The sequence below is a fragment of the Dasypus novemcinctus genome, chromosome 18 (genome assembly GCF_030445035.2).
Source record: "Dasypus novemcinctus isolate mDasNov1 chromosome 18, mDasNov1.1.hap2, whole genome shotgun sequence".
NCBI classification, from domain to species: Eukaryota; Metazoa; Chordata; class Mammalia; order Cingulata; family Dasypodidae; genus Dasypus; species Dasypus novemcinctus.
The window spans coordinates 199,028-214,084 of NC_080690.1; the positions used below are offsets into that span (position 1 = coordinate 199,028).

Consider the following 15,057-nt stretch of genomic DNA (forward strand, 5'->3'; position numbering starts at 1 on the left):
CCCTGCCCAGCAGTGCAGGGTCAGGGCTCCTCTCCCACCAGAGAAAGGAGAGGCCTGCTCGCAGCCCCGCCCCGCCCTCCCTCGGCCAGAGGCCGGGTGTCCCGAGGAGACGCACGGTCAGGATCTGCTTGTCCCGCTCGTAGCTGACCAGCCTCTTCTGCATCTCGCCCATCTCGTCCCGAGCCTTCTGCAGGGGGTCTGCCAGGCGCTTGTTCTGCACCGACACCTCGGCCATCTCCTTCTCAAGGTGATCCTCCTTCTTCCGCATGTCCTCCATCTGCTCCTGTGGGCAGAGCACGGGGCAGCTGGACGGGCAGACGGGGCCTGCCGCCCGAGGGGCGATGGAGACCTGCTTAAGTGTAGACAGAGCTCCCTGGCATGGAAGTCTCTAGAAACGCAGCTTCCGTGTAAATCGTCAGGGCACTGCCAAGAGGCGCTCTCCAGCCTGTGAGTGCGCGGCTGAGACGGCTGGAGTGAGGAGGGGCTGGCTCACACACTTCCCCTCAGCACCCTGTTTTCAGCCACTGGTGTGGACGGGTCTGTGGAGGGGCTGGGGCGCCCCGGCACAGCACCTTCAGGGAGTTGATGAGGGCCAGGTTGTTGAGCGTGATGTCGTTGTAGTAGTTCTTGATGTCGGTGAAGGCCTCCTCGTGGCGCTGCATCAGCGCGTTGATCTGCCCGTTCTTCCTCTCCTCCACCTCGTGGAGCTCCGTCTTTCTCCGCAGGTCCAGCTCTTCCCTAAGCATCTTCATCTTCTTATCATACTTGGCCTCGATTTCTGAAAGGAACAGCACACAGCAGCTCAGCAGAGGCCAGGACGGGTCCAGGACACCCACCTGCGCCGGAACGAGGGACGCAGCAGCGAGCGGGAGAGGGGCAGACGCCCCAGGTGGGCTCGGGCTCCTCTGTGCCCTGGGCATGCGCACCTGTCGGCCCTCCTTTGCCCGCAGCTGCCCTGGCTCCCGACAGCCAAGAGTCAGCAAACTCACCAGGCACTAACCCAGCCCTCAGGCTTGGATCAGAGAGGATTCTGAACTGGAGCCCTCTCAGGCCGGGAGCCGTGGATACTACTCCAAAAACGCCTTCTGTGAGGCAGGGTCACTACCACCAGCTGCTCACACGCTTTCAGCCAGGAGCAGGGCAGTGTGGCAATCACGGCTCCCAAACTCACAGGAGCCAAGCCACCCTGCGCTGCCAGGGTCCACCCCCTCAGAAACCACCGGGCTTCTGCCCCACGTTGTCTTAGCCTGGTTTACGTGTTACTGGCTCTGGGCCAATTATTTTCGGGGGCAATGGGCTCTCCACTGTGAACACACAGATGGCGTGCATGGGAAGCTGACCTCGGGCTTGCCTCCCGAAGTCGTTCCTCATCTTGGTGATCTCCTCGGCGTGTTTCTGCAAAAGCGAACGCAGGCCGTCAGTCCACAGCCCAGTGCAGGGCCCCGGCCTCCCGCGGGCTGAGCCTGTGCCCGTCATGGAGAGACCAGCCCAGCGCGCTCGTGCTGCTCCTGGCGTGTGCAGGGCCCGTCTCCGGGTTCGTGAAGCCAGCCCAGGGTGGCAGAGTTTGGGTAACCACCTCACGTCCAAACTTGTTTGCTTCAGCTGAGTGGCCCTGAGCTTGGGGGCTGTGATCAGGTCCTGGTTTGTGTCCACTGAGCCTGGTGGGTCCCTCCTCACCTTCCCATGAGCTGCAGCACAATGGCATAGCCCCCAGAGCAGCCCTGGAGCCTCAGCTGTTGCTTAGAGCCGCATTTAACAGCTATTATAATCAAAAATAACTATCTATTCATGTTTTTAAATAAAAAGTTTTAATTATTTTAGAGCAGTATTTTCACCCGAAGGAGAACCTGGATCACAGAGCAACGCCACACCCAGACCTCGGGCCCAGCTGGTACTGCTCTCAAGGACTGACCCCTTGCATGCCCCCCCCACGAGCTGCAGAGTCTGCGATTCGATCTGGGACCCGCTGAAATCCAAAACAGACCCGGCCCTCCACGGCCCCCAACCTCCAAGGTCCCCAGTGCATCGGGTCACAGAGAGCTCTGGCCCTCCCGCCTGGGATGCAGGTGGCCTCTGAGCCTTCCTGTGCCTCATCTTCCCAGCCTCTCTCACCCCTGACCCCCTGCAGAAAACTGCAGCCCACCCCGAATCCTGGCCATGCACCCCCTATACGGCTTGTCACATATGTCTCACTTATTTTTTGTTTGTTTGTTTTACAAAGCTGTAGCAGTTTGATATGGTTATGAATTCCGAAAATAGACACTGGATTATGTTTGTAACCTGATCTGTACCTGGGCGTGACTGAGTTATGATTGGGCATTAAGTCCTAACCCCTTGGTGGGTGGGACTCAAAGACAAAAGACATAGCGAAGAACAGAGTTGAGGGTTTCCGATGTTGGAGTTGTGATGTCGGAGCTTGATGCTGAAGACTTAAGTTGGAGCCCCAGGAAGTAAGCTCACAGAGGAAAGAGAAGGAAGCCCCAAGAAGAAAGGACCCTTGAAAGCAGAGAGAAGCAAGACCCTGGAAGGAAGGAACCCAGGAAGCCTGAACCCTGGCAGACGTCGGCAGCCATCTTGCTCCAACAAGTAAAAATAGACTCTGGTGAGGGAAGGAACTTAGGTTTTATGGCCTGGTGTCTGTAAGTTCCTACCCCAAATAAATATCCTTTATAAAAACCAACCAATCTCTGGTATTTTCCATCAGCACCCCATTGGCTGACTGATACGAAGGCGCTGGGGATTGAACCCAGACCCTCGTATATGGGGAGCAGGTGCTCAACCACTGAGATAGACCCGCTCCCCTCATTTATTTTGCCTTATGTTTTGCTGCTGTCCCCTCCCCTCTGGACTGTCTGTCCCTGCAGGCAGACACTTCGCTCCCTGCTGTGGCCCTGAGGCTAAAACAGGGCCCGACATGCTACAGGCAATCAGCAAGTGAAGAGCCCTCAAAAATGACTGACCCCAGTCTCATAAGTAAACCAAGCGTCCACAAGCCCAGCAGCACAACGGCTGTCGTGGCCACCCAGGGCCAGTGTGCTGGATGCTGGGGTTTCTGTGTGCGTCTTTCTAAATGACCCTGGCGGTACTCTCCAGGAAAGAAGCAGACATCAGCTTCCAACAGCACACAAAGAAAGTCCCAGATTTCCTCTTGGGAGGTATTCAGTGCTTAGTTCAGAGACAGAATTCTGCACCTGGCCCCCAAATGGGCTTTAATTGGCTGCATGCAATTATTTTTCATTTCAATTAACTGCCAAGGTGGGAAGCTTTTACAGGAATTTCCAGCAGCCACTGAAAAACCAGTACCCGAGACCTACCAGCCGCAGGTTCTTCACCACAACCTCGTTGGCCAGCTCCTGCTCCTTGAGCTCCACCTTCAGGGCACGCACGTCCCTGCTCAGCGTGCCCTCCTGCGCACGGTGCTCCTTCTGTGCCAGCTTCAGGACCACCGTGCCCTCGGCCTTCATCTCCGTCAGGTTGTTCTGGTGCTCGTACAGCAGGTGCTTCACCTTCTGCTTGTAGACCTGTGGGCAGGGGCAGGGAGGTGCTACCTGCACACACACACCTGTGCACCTTGCACATCTGCACATACAGCATACCGCACACCTGTGAATCTTGCACACCTGCTGTGATGGTTTGAAGTTTTGTGAATCCCAGAAAAGATCATGTTGTTTGAACTAATGTGTTCCTCTGGATGTGGGGCCCTTGGATTACACCAGATTCAGTTAGGGGACCTTGGATTAGATCCCTTTTGATCAGATTGCTTTAGGGCCTTTGACTGGATTAGGGAGGTGTGACCCAGTTAGGTTCCTGCCCTCTTGCTGGGGTCTTATGTAAACTGAGAACTGAAAGCAGAAACAGAGATGACAGCCTCCATCTTTACCCTGCCACGTGAGGAAGGGCTCCAGGACCTACAGTCACAGAAAGACAAGAGGCCCCGAGAGGCTGGGAGCAGCTGGAGGTGGGGTCAGCGGAGCACAGAGGCACAGAAAGGCCCCGAGAGGCTGGGAGTGGCTGGAGGTGGGGTCAGCGGAGCACAGAGGCACAGAAAGGCCCCGAGGCAAGGCCCACAGAGCAGCTCGAAGCCGAAGGGCAGAGCCTGCCCTGTGCTTGACTGCACACAGCTCAGCTCAGGAAGAAAGCTGCCTGGAGGAGAGGGCAGAGGCCCAGGGGTCCAGGATCCAGGGCTGACCTTTGGTGAGACGGCATCTCTGATGATGTCCTGCACTGGACATTTTCACAGCCTTGGAACTGTAAGATTTTACCCCAAATAAATTCCCTTTATAAAAGCCAACCCATTTCTGGTATTTTGCATCCTCAGACTTAGCAAACTAAAACACCTGCACATACCTGTGCTCCTTACACACATACACACACCTGTGAACACTGTATGTCTGCATACATCAATGCTCCTTACACACCTGCACTACACATCCATATACCTGCACATGTGTGCACACCTGTACACATCTATGCATCTTGCAAGCTTGCACAACCTGCACTTTTTACACACCTGCACATACTATAAACCTGTACACCTACACATAGCTGCACATATGTGTACCTTATATGCCTGCACACAACTGTGCTGCTTACACACCTGGACATGTATGCACACACTTGCAACCTGCATACAGTTGCAAGCACCTTACGCACTGGCACACTGAGGCACAGAGGAGGTGGCCAAGGCTCCCAGTCCACAAAGAGCCATGATGCAAACAGGCCGGCCTGACCCGAGGGCTCGAAGCCATGACTCAAACAAGTGAAGGACACAAACAGGGGCAGTGACCCCAAAGCCGGGGAAGAAGTGCCCACATGCCCAGCCCAGCCCCTCTGGCTCACCTTGATCTCCACCTGGTGCCTCTCCTCAGCCTCCTCCATCTCTCGGTCTTTGTTGCGCAGCTCCGCCTTCTTCTCCCTCCAGCTGCCGCCGCGTGATCTCCAGAAAGTGTGGATCTTGTCACGCTCCAGCTGGAAGTAGTTGCGTTCCTCACGCTCCCGGTCCAGCTCCTCCCGGATGCGGCTGACATGCTCCTCCACCTGGCGGGGCAGAGTGGGCAGGTGGGTGAGCAGGGGGTGAGCAGGTGGGTGAGCAGGTGGGGTGAGCAGGGGGGTGAGCAGGGGGTGAGCAGGGGGGTGAGCAGGTGGGTGAGCAAGGGGTGAGCAGGTGGGTGAGCAGGGGGGGTGAGCAGGGGGTGAGCAGGGGGGGTGAGCAGGTGGGTGAGCAGGGGGTGAGCGGGTGGGTGAGCAGGGAGGTGAGCAGGAGGGTGAGCAGGGAGGTGAGCAGGGGGTGAGCAGGGGGTGAGCAGGGGGAGTGAGCAGGTGGGTGAGCAGGGGGTGAGCGGGTGGGTGAGCAGGGAGGTGAGCAGGAGGGTGAGCAGGGAGGTGAGCAGGGGGTGAGCAGGAGGGTGAGCAGGGAGGTGAGCAGGTGGGTGAGCAGGGAGGTGAGCAGGAGGGTGAGCAGGGGGTGAGCAGGTGGGTGAGCAGGGGGTGAGCAGGGGGGTGAGCAGGGGGTGAGCAGGGGGTGAGCAGGTGGGTGAGCAGGGGGGTGAGCAGGGGGTGAGCAGGGGGTGAGCAGGGGGGTGAGCAGGGGGTGAGCAGGGGGTGAGCAGGGGGTGAGCAGGTGGGTGAGCAGGGGCGTGAGCAGGGGGTGAGCGGGTGGGTGAGCAGGGAGGTGAGCAGGAGGGTGAGCAGGGAGGTGAGCAGGAGGGTGAGCAGGAGGGTGAGCAGGAGGGTGAGCAGGGAGGTGAGCAGGGGGTGAGCAGGGGGGTGAGCAGGGGTGAGCAGGGGGGTGAGCAGGGGGTGAGCAGGGGGTGAGCAGGTGGGGTGAGCAGGGGGTGAGCAGGGGGTGAGCGGGTGGGTGAGCAGGGAGGTGAGCAGGAGGGTGAGCAGGGAGGTGAGCAGGAGGGTGAGCAGGAGGGTGAGCAGGAGGGTGAGCAGGGGGTGAGGAGGGGGGTGAGCAGGGGGTGAGCAGGGGGTGAGCAGGGGGGGTGAGCAGGGGGTGAGCAGGTGGGTGAGCAGGGGGGTGAGCAGGGGGTGAGGAGGGGGGTGAGCAGGGGGTGAGCAGGGGGTGAGCAGGGGGGGTGAGCAGGGGTGTGAGCAGGTGGGTGAGCAGGGGGTGAGCAGGGGGGGTGAGCAGGGGGTGAGCAGGGGGTGAGGAGGGGGTGAGCAGGGGGGTGAGGAGGGGGGGTGAGGAGGGGGTGAGCAGGGGGGTGAGGAGGGGGTGAGCAGGGGGGTGAGCAGGGGGTGAGCAGGGGGTGAGCAGGGGGTGAGCAGGTGGGTGAGCAGGGGGGTGAGCAGGGGGTGAGCAGGGGGTGAGCAGGGGGTGAGCAGGGGGTGAGCAGGGGGTGAGCAGGGGGTGAGCAGGTGGGTGAGCAGGGGGGTGAGGAGGGGGTGAGCAGGTGGGGTGAGCAGGGGGGTGAGCAGGGGGGGTGAGCAGGGGGTGAGCAGGGGGTGAGCAGGGGGTGAGCAGGGTGGGTGAGCAGGGGGGTGAGCAGGAGGGTGAGCGGGTGGGTGAGCGGGTGGGTGAGCAGGGGGTGAGGAGGGGGGTGAGGAGGGGGGTGAGCAGGGGGTGAGCAGGGGGTGAGCAGGGGGTGAGCAGGGGGTGAGCAGGGGGTGAGCAGGGGGGGTGAGGAGGGGGTGAGCAGGGGGTGAGCAGGTGGGTGAGCAGGTGGGTGAGCAGGGGGTGAGCAGGAGGGTGAGCAGGTGGGGTGAGCAGGGGGTGAGCAGGGAGGTGAGCAGGGGGTGAGCAGGGGGGTGAGCAGGAGGGTGAGCAGGAGGGTGAGCAGGGGGTGAGCAGGGGGTGAGCAGGGGGTGAGCAGGGGGTGAGCAGGGGGTGAGCAGGTGGGGGTGAGCAGGGGGGTGAGCAGGGAGGTGAGCAGGGGGTGAGCAGGGGGGTGAGCAGGAGGGTGAGGAGGGGGGTGAGCAGGGGGTGAGCAGGGGGTGAGCAGGGGGTGAGCAGGTGGGGTGAGCAGGGGGTGAGCAGGAGGGTGAGGAGGGGGGTGAGCAGGTGGGGTGAGCAGGGGTGTGAGCAGGGGGTGAGCAGGTGGGTGAGCAGGGGGGTGAGCAGGAGGGTGAGCGGGTGGGTGAGCAGGGGGTGAGGAGGGGGGTGAGGAGGGGGGTGAGCAGGGGGTGAGCAGGGGGTGAGCAGGGGGTGAGCAGGGGGTGAGCAGGGGGTGAGCAGGGGGTGAGCAGGGGGTGAGCAGGGGGGGTGAGGAGGGGGTGAGCAGGGGGTGAGCAGGTGGGTGAGCAGGTGGGTGAGCAGGGGGTGAGCAGGAGGGTGAGCAGGTGGGGTGAGCAGGGGGTGAGCAGGGAGGTGAGCAGGGGGTGAGCAGGGGGGTGAGCAGGATGGTGAGCAGGGGGTGAGCAGGGGGGTGAGCAGGGGGTGAGCAGGTGGGTGTGAGCAGGGGGTGAGCAGGGGGTGAGCAGGGGGTGAGCAGGGGGGTGAGCAGGAGGGTGAGGAGGGGGGTGAGCAGGGGGTGAGCAGGGGGTGAGCAGGGGGTGAGCAGGTGGGGTGAGCAGGGGGTGAGCAGGGGGTGAGCAGGGGGTGAGCAGGTGGGTGAGCAGGGGGGTGAGCAGGAGGGTGAGCGGGTGGGTGAGCAGGGGGTGAGGAGGGGGGTGAGGAGGGGGGTGAGCAGGGGGTGAGCAGGGGGTGAGCAGGGGGTGAGCAGGGGGTGAGCAGGGGGTGAGCAGGGGGTGAGCAGGGAGGTGAGCAGGGGGTGAGCAGGGGGGTGAGCAGGGGGGTGAGCAGGGAGGGTGAGCAGGGGGTGAGCAGGGGGTGAGCAGGGGGTGAGCAGGGGGAAAGCAGGGGGGTGAGCAGGGGGTGAGCAGGGGGGTGAGCGGGTGGGTGAGCGGGTGGGTGAGCAGGAGGGTGAGCAGGTGGGGTGAGCAGGGGGTGAGCAGGGAGGTGAGCAGGGGGTGAGCAGGAGGGTGAGCAGGTGGGGTGAGCAGGGGGTGAGCAGGGAGGTGAGCAGGGGGTGAGCAGGGGGGTGAGCAGGAGGGTGAGCAGGGGGTGAGCAGGGGGTGAGCAGGGGGTGAGCAGGGGGTGAGCAGGGGGTGAGCAGGTGGGGTGAGCAGGGGGTGAGCAGGGAGGTGGCAGGGGGTGAGCAGGGGGGTGAGCAGGAGGGTGAGGAGGGGGGTGAGCAGGGGGTGAGCAGGGGGTGAGCAGGGGGTGAGCAGGTGGGGGGGTGAGCAGGGGGTGAGCAGGAGGGTGAGGAGGGGGGTGAGCAGGTGGGGTGAGCAGGGGGGTGAGCAGGGGGTGAGCAGGTGGGTGAGCAGGGGGGTGAGCAGGAGGGTGAGCGGGTGGGTGAGCAGGGGGTGAGGAGGGGGGTGAGGAGGGGGGTGAGCAGGGGTGAGCAGGGGGTGAGCAGGGGGTGAGCAGGGGGTGAACAGGGGGTGAGGAGGGGGTGAGCAGGGGGTGAGCAGGGGGTGAGCAGGGGGTGAGCAGGGGGTGAGCAGGGGGTGAGCAGGGGGGTGAGGAGGGGGTGAGCAGGGGGGTGAGCAGGTGGGTGAGCAGGTGGGTGAGCAGGGGGTGAGCAGGAGGGTGAGCAGGTGGGGTGAGCAGGGGGGTGAGCAGGGGAGGTGAGCAGGGGGTGAGCAGGGGGGTGAGCAGGAGGAGTGAGCAGGGGGTGAGCAGGGGGTGAGCAGGGGGTGAGCAGGTGGGGTGAGCAGGGGGGTGAGCAGGGGGTGAGCAGGGGGTGAGCAGGGGGGTGAGCAGGAGGGTGAGGAGGGGGGTGAGCAGGGGGTGAGCAGGGGGTGAGCAGGGGGTGAGCAGGTGGGGTGAGCAGGGGGTGAGCAGGGGGTGAGCAGGGGGTGAGCAGGTGGGTGAGCAGGGGGGTGAGCAGGAGGGTGAGCGGGTGGGTGAGCAGGGGGTGAGGAGGGGGGTGAGGAGGGGGGTGAGCAGGGGGTGAGCAGGGGGGTGAGCAGGGGGTGAGCAGGTGGGTGAGCAGGGGGGTGAGCAGGGGGTGAGGAGGGGGGTGAGGAGGGGGGTGAGCAGGAGGGTGAGCAGGGGGTGAGCAGGGGGTGAGCAGGTGGGTGAGCAGGGGGGGTGAGCAGGGGGGTGAGCAGGAGGGTGAGCGGGGTGGGTGAGCAGGGGGTGAGGAGGGGGGTGAGGAGGGGGGTGAGCAGGGGGGTGAGCAGGGGGTGAGCAGGGGTGAGCAGGTGGGTGAGCAGGGGGTGAGCAGGGGGGTGAGCAGGGGGTGAGCAGGTGGGTGAGCAGGGGGGGTGAGCAGGAGGGTGAGCGGGTGGGTGAGCAGGGGGTGAGGAGGGGGGTGAGGAGGGGGGTGAGCAGGGGGTGAGCAGGGGGTGAGCAGGGGGTGAGCAGGTGGGTGAGCAGGGGGGTGAGCAGGGGGTGAGCAGGGGGTGAGCAGGTGGGTGAGCAGGGGGGTGAGCAGGAGGGTGAGCGGGTGGGTGAGCAGGGGGTGAGGAGGGGGGTGAGGAGGGGGTGTGAGCAGGGGGGTGAGCAGGGGGTGAGCAGGGGGTGAGCAGGGGGGTGAGCAGGGGGTGAGCAGGGGGGTGAGCAGGAGGGTGAGCAGGGGGTGAGCAGGGGGTGAGCAGGGGGTGAGCAGGGGGAAAGCGGGGGGGTGAGCAGGGGGTGAGCAGGGGGTGAGCAGGGGGAAAGCAGGGGGGTGAGCAGGAGGGTGAGCAGGAGGGTGAGCAGGGGGTGAGCAGGGGGTGAGCAGGGGGTGAGCAGGGGGGTGAGCAGGGGGTGAGCAGGGGGTGAGCAGGGGGGTGAGCAGGGGGAAAGCAGGGGGGTGAGCAGGGGGTGAGCAGGGGGTGAGCAGGGGGAAAGCAGGGGGGTGAGCAGGAGGGTGAGCAGGAGGGTGAGCAGGGGGTGAGCAGGGGGGTGAGCAGGGGGTGAGCAGGGGGTGAGGCAGGGGGGTGAGCAGGGGGTGAGCAGGGGGGTGAGCAGGGGGTGAGCAGGGGTGTGAGCAGGTGGGTGAGCAGGGGGTGAGCAGGGGGTGAGCAGGGGGTGAGCAGGGGGGTGAGCAGGGGGAAAGCAGGGGGGGTGAGCAGGACGGTGAGCAGGGGGTGAGCAGGAGGGTGAGCAGGTGGGTGAGCAGGGGGTGAGCAGGGGGAAAGCAGGTGGGTGAGCAGGGGGGTGAGCAGGAGGGTGAGCAGGGGGGTGAGCAGGGGGTGAGCAGGGGGGTGAGCAGGGGGTGAGCAGGGGGTGAGCAGGGGGTGAGCAGGGGGGTGAGCAGGGGGTGAGCAGGGGGTGAGCAGGGGGTGAGCAGGGGGTGAGCAGGGGGGTGAGCAGGGGTGAGCAGGGGGTGAGCAGGGGGTGAGCAGGACGGTGAGCAGGGGGTGAGCAGGAGGGTGAGCAGGAGGGTGAGCAGGGAGGTGAGCAGGGGGTGAGCAGGGGTGAGCAGGGGGTGAGCAGGGGGTGAGCAGGGAGGTGAGCAGGGGGTGAGCAGGGAGGTGAGCAGGGGGTGAACAGGTGGGGTGGGGTGAGCAGATGGGGTGAGGGGGGATGAGCAGAGGGGGAGGCTGAAGGCACCAAGGCAGGGCTCACCCACAGCAAGGGGTATGTGCCTCGAGAAATGCAAGCAAGAAATAGGGAAGGGCCCTTTTCACCAAAAAAAAAAAAAAAGCTAAAAGTAAACAAAATATATAATGCCTGGAAGACCCCAGGGACATGGATACTGTCTGTAAATGGCAGAATTCTCTTGAATTTGGACAGCAATCATAAAATGATTATATTTTTTAACCATTCTTAGAAATTTATACTAATGAAATGTCTCAAAAGAAACACAAGAACATTCTGTTCCAAGATAGTAGCCACATCATTATTACAACAGCAACAATAAGAAAGGAAATACCTAAAATCATTTTAAAGTAAAAAATGGTTGAAAACTGAAGTATCTTAAGTAGAAGAAATATTATACAGCCCAAAAGATATATCAGTAGGAAAATGATAACGTTAACTGAAAGAAGAGATACAGACAAGCAAAAATACACAAACCCCTAGATCCTAGTATTAGGCAGGGTTTGATCCAGAGCAAACTGCAAATCCACAAACATGTACCGAGAGAGCAAGGCCACTCCAGCCTCCCGGGATTCCCTTCCCCTGGTTCTTTCTGGACACAGCCTTAGGCCACTTAGGCTTAAATTTTTTCTGTCCCCTCAAAGAACCAATTTTCCACCTCAAGAGGCAATGAACCCACCAAGCAGGAGCAGCCAGGGACCCACCAAGCAGGAGCAGCCAGGGACCCACCAAGCAGGAGCAGCCAGGGACCCACCAAGCAGGAGCAGCCAGGGACCCACCAAGCAGGAGCAGCCAGGGACCCTGAGGCAAAGGCGCTGGGCAGGGCCGCCCTCCGGAGGTGCCTCGGCTGAAAGGGCAGCGTCTTCACGTCACAGGGCCTCTAGGGGCTCACTGAAATCGCCTGAATGAGGCGCCTGTCTGCTCTGTTTGACTCATCCAACATTTGGATTTCTCACAAATATCCAGCCTTCTAGCCTCCCTTGAAAAGCCAGAAGCCAGGCAGTCCTGGACCCCGGAGCCCGCATAGGGCACCACCTGCAGGCACCACCTCCGCCCGGGCTTCCAGGGGTGCCGCAACGTGCCAAGCGCTCTGTAGACTGTGACCACACGCACCACTGTGTCAAAGCTCCATCCCATACAGATGGAAAACAGAGAGGACGTCTGCTGGGCCACTCTAAAACACAAACCCACTTACACCACCACCGACTTTCTGCACATAAAATAAAGCCACACTTTGCTTTTCCAAGGCCTGCATCCAGCTCTCCATCCTCGGCTCACAGGACTAGGTCAGTCTCCCTTGCACTTGTTTGTTACCTTGACGTCCCAGGGAGAATGCAGTTTATCACCATTAGCACCTGAGTCACCAGGAGACTCGTGGTCACCTGCTGTAAGGCTTTGAGGGTGCAGAGGGCAGCAGAGGCACCTTGTCTGCTTCTAGTGCTGCAGTTTTCAGATGCAAATTGTAATTGTGCAATCATGTTACCTAGCTCTCAACTCTAACAGAAGGGACAGGTGGCTTAAAATAATTCCTTCAGTAGAGTGGATGTAGCTTAGTGACTAAGCACCTGCTTTGCATGTACAAGGTCCTGGGTTCAATCCCCAGTACCTTCTTAAAAAATAATAATAATTCCTACAAAGAAATTATAATTTAGATAATAACACACACATCTGAAGAAGCACAAGCAACAGGAAAAAGGCAGCTGGCATTGTTACTCCTTGTTGTAACTTCTGTCAAAAACAATGATGACCTGATTAATCAGACTGAGGAATGTGATTTTAAGTAAACCATTCTTTTTCAAAACTCTTTTTGTTCTAATGTTTACAGAAAAGCATACTGTGATAGTGCTGTCAAAACCAGATGCAGAAAAGGGTAAGATTGAGAGAATGCTGAGAACTAAAAGTAATTATTCTATCAGAAAAAATATTTCCTTCCAAATCCCTACTTTTCTATAGAAATGTTCTCCAATGTGACCGTTTTACTTTTTGTTTAATTTTAAGTGAAATGGGGCTGCTGGGAGCCATGGAAACGGGAGGGAGAGGAAGGCCTGTCTGGGTTGGACAGATGAGCAGCAGCCAGGCAGAGGCGAGGATGCACAAGGAGCTGCTGGGCGAGGAAGAGGGGCCAGCGAGGTGTCTGGTCAGGGCAGAGATCATCAGGACAAGCAGGAGGCAGGCCTGGGAAGCCTGGGCCCGGCGACCTGGCGTCGGGCACGGCAACGGCCCCACTCACCTGCTCCTTGCTCATATCCTCCGGGGCGAGCCCGTCGACTATCGGGGTGCCTTTGGCCTTGCCTTTCTTCCCTTTCTTTTTGGGTGCCTGTGGTTGGAAAGGAGAGGACCGAGTGAGTCACTCTCGAACGACGTCCCTTCCTGGCTGACCCCAAGTCCCTCCCAGGTGTGTTTTGGGGAGAAGCTCCAGGACCCCTGTCTCATGCCCCAGCAGACTGTCTGCCTGGAGGACATCCCCTGCACTGAAGGTTCTCCCCCGTACTGCACAACACATACAACTTAGGGCACATTTAAAGTAGCACAACAGAGAAATCTTCCTTTTCAGAAGAGACCATTTCACCCCAAACCCCTCACTTCTTGGAATATGCCAAAGACTTCTTTGGGGTGGATGTAAAGTTTACTTGGCTCAAAATGTTAAGCACCCCAATACCACACCGTGAAATGTCACCAGGCTTGGCAACCACCACATAGACGCTTGCCAAGAAGCTCCAATAGGCTGCAAGAGAAATCTCCAGGGGCGACTGATGGAGCAAGAGGGTGCCTGTCCCTCCAAATATAAAACTTCTACAAAGACCCTTGGCCTACAGCGCTTGAGGAAGGGGCACCCAGGCGGAGCTGGTCAGGCATGGGGACAGTTTTAACAGCTCTGGTCAGGTGAGAGCCACGCTCCACCCACCAGCCCCCTCAAGCAGGAACCACCTTAGATCCTTCTCCTCACCCCCCTGCTGTGCACACCTCTCTGTGGCTCATGCTGTTATATGTGTGTGTGTCTGTAACTTTGTTATGAATACATAAATATTTTAAGTAGAAATTTTAGGGAATGCAGAGAAGAAAAAAGAAAAATCACCCACATCCCCACAAACTAGTAGTGCTAATAAGAAGTATTTTGCTTGTCTCTTCCCAAAGTGCTTTGGAAAGATACAAGTGGAAATCCCGCCCTCCTAAGCCCTCCTTTCAAAGAGTCATTTCAGTAGCCCTCCACTCTGGGGACTCCGAGGGCTGTGAGGAAGGCGAGGGCCAGCTGTGGGGTCTTGGTGGAGCCCCCGGGGTGCCCTCACAAGCAGGCACCCTCCAGCCCCCTGACACCCACCCCCACTTCCCTCCTGCCTGCCTGCACCTGCCACCAAAGCCAGATCCTCCATCGTAAGGCGAGGAGCTGAGGCTCTGTCACTCAAGGAGATAAATGGGTGGGGGTCAGTGAGGCGCCTGGGACGCGCGCTCTTCCCATTCGGGCCTGACTCCCAAGGCCGCGCACTCAGGGCCACTGGACCCCCGCCCAGGACCCCGCGGTATGGAAGGACCTCTGGCCGCCCCGAGATGCCCACGGCTCTCCATGCCAGGAGCGGTGGCCACCGGGTAGCTCACCACGGCTGCCCGCCCTGGGGGCTCTCATAGCCCGGGGACCCCTGAGCGCGCAGGGCTGGGAGGCGGAGAGCCCTAAGCAACCCCCTCGGAGACCCCGAGAGGACCAGGGGCTCAACTCCAGGCCTCCGGGGTCGGGCCTCCCAGGGGCTCGGTGTGCGCAGGTCCCAGGACCCGGACCCTCCTCACCATGTCGCCGGCAGACCCGCCCTTCCGCGCACGCGCAGACCAGCGCGTCCCAGGCAACCGCCGGGCGTTCCCGCGCTAAGGCTTGCGAATTGCCGCGAGATCCCCTCGGGGGCGGGCCGTGGCAACCGCGAGAGCGCGTCCTTAGCAACGCACGCCCGGAAGGAGCCGCGGTTGCCCGAGCCCAGGGCCCTTTGCCGCATCCTCGCCCCACCGAGGCGCACAATCTCCCCGACGTCCAGAAACAAGCTTCGCTGTCAGAATCGAGCGAGGCATCCGGTTCCCCGACTAAGCTGTGCGAGTCTGCGGCGGGGGCGCAGGCCCACACCCTGACCCCGACCCCAACCCTGACTCTGACCCTGACCCTGACTCACATCCTGACCCTGACCTGACCCTGACTCAGGCCTGACCCTGACCCTGACCTGATCCCAACCTTGACCCTGACTCGGACTCGAACTCTGACCCTGACCCAGGACTGACCCTGACCCAGATCCTGACCCTGACCCTAACCCTGACCTGACCCCGACCTTGACCCTGACTCTGACTCTGACCCTGACCCAGGCTGGGCCCTGTCTGGCTAAAATCAACATTCTGAAAAACTTAAGAAACTAAACAACAGTGCCCTGCCCACTTTACTTCTCTCCATAATTTAATTCACGTATTTTTCCTCCCCCATAGACCACAAACTTCATGATATGTATATGTTTCGGGGGGGGGGGGCGGCTTTGCTTGAGCCTCCAGCGCCCGGAAGAGTTCACAGCGGGGGTCACTAAGATGTACTGAGAGGTCAAATAAGTGAG

At 60.8% G+C, this 15,057-nt stretch overlaps 1 protein-coding gene across 4 annotated transcripts in view; it reads right to left on the reverse strand.

The window, feature by feature from the left end:
* GAS8 (growth arrest specific 8) overlaps nucleotides 1-15,057 on the reverse strand; it is a 46,062-nt gene that overhangs the window by 12,369 nt on the left and 18,636 nt on the right. For 2 of the 4 annotated variants that reach the window (XM_071209023.1, XM_071209024.1), the window contains exons 4-9: nucleotides 12,711-12,797; nucleotides 4,840-5,037; nucleotides 3,315-3,521; nucleotides 1,341-1,395; nucleotides 573-778; nucleotides 116-283 (exon numbers count right to left, since the gene is read on the reverse strand). In XM_071209023.1, coding sequence (XP_071065124.1) covers nucleotides 116-283; nucleotides 573-778; nucleotides 1,341-1,395; nucleotides 3,315-3,521; nucleotides 4,840-5,037; nucleotides 12,711-12,725 — 849 coding nt within the window. In that variant the 5' untranslated portion in view covers nucleotides 12,726-12,797. Of the gene's footprint in view, nucleotides 1-115; nucleotides 284-572; nucleotides 779-1,340; nucleotides 1,396-3,314; nucleotides 3,522-4,839; nucleotides 5,038-12,710; nucleotides 12,798-14,074; nucleotides 14,192-14,260; nucleotides 14,346-15,057 lie in introns of those variants that run through there. The other 2 variants (XM_058279540.1, XM_058279542.2) reach the window with 2 other exon arrangements.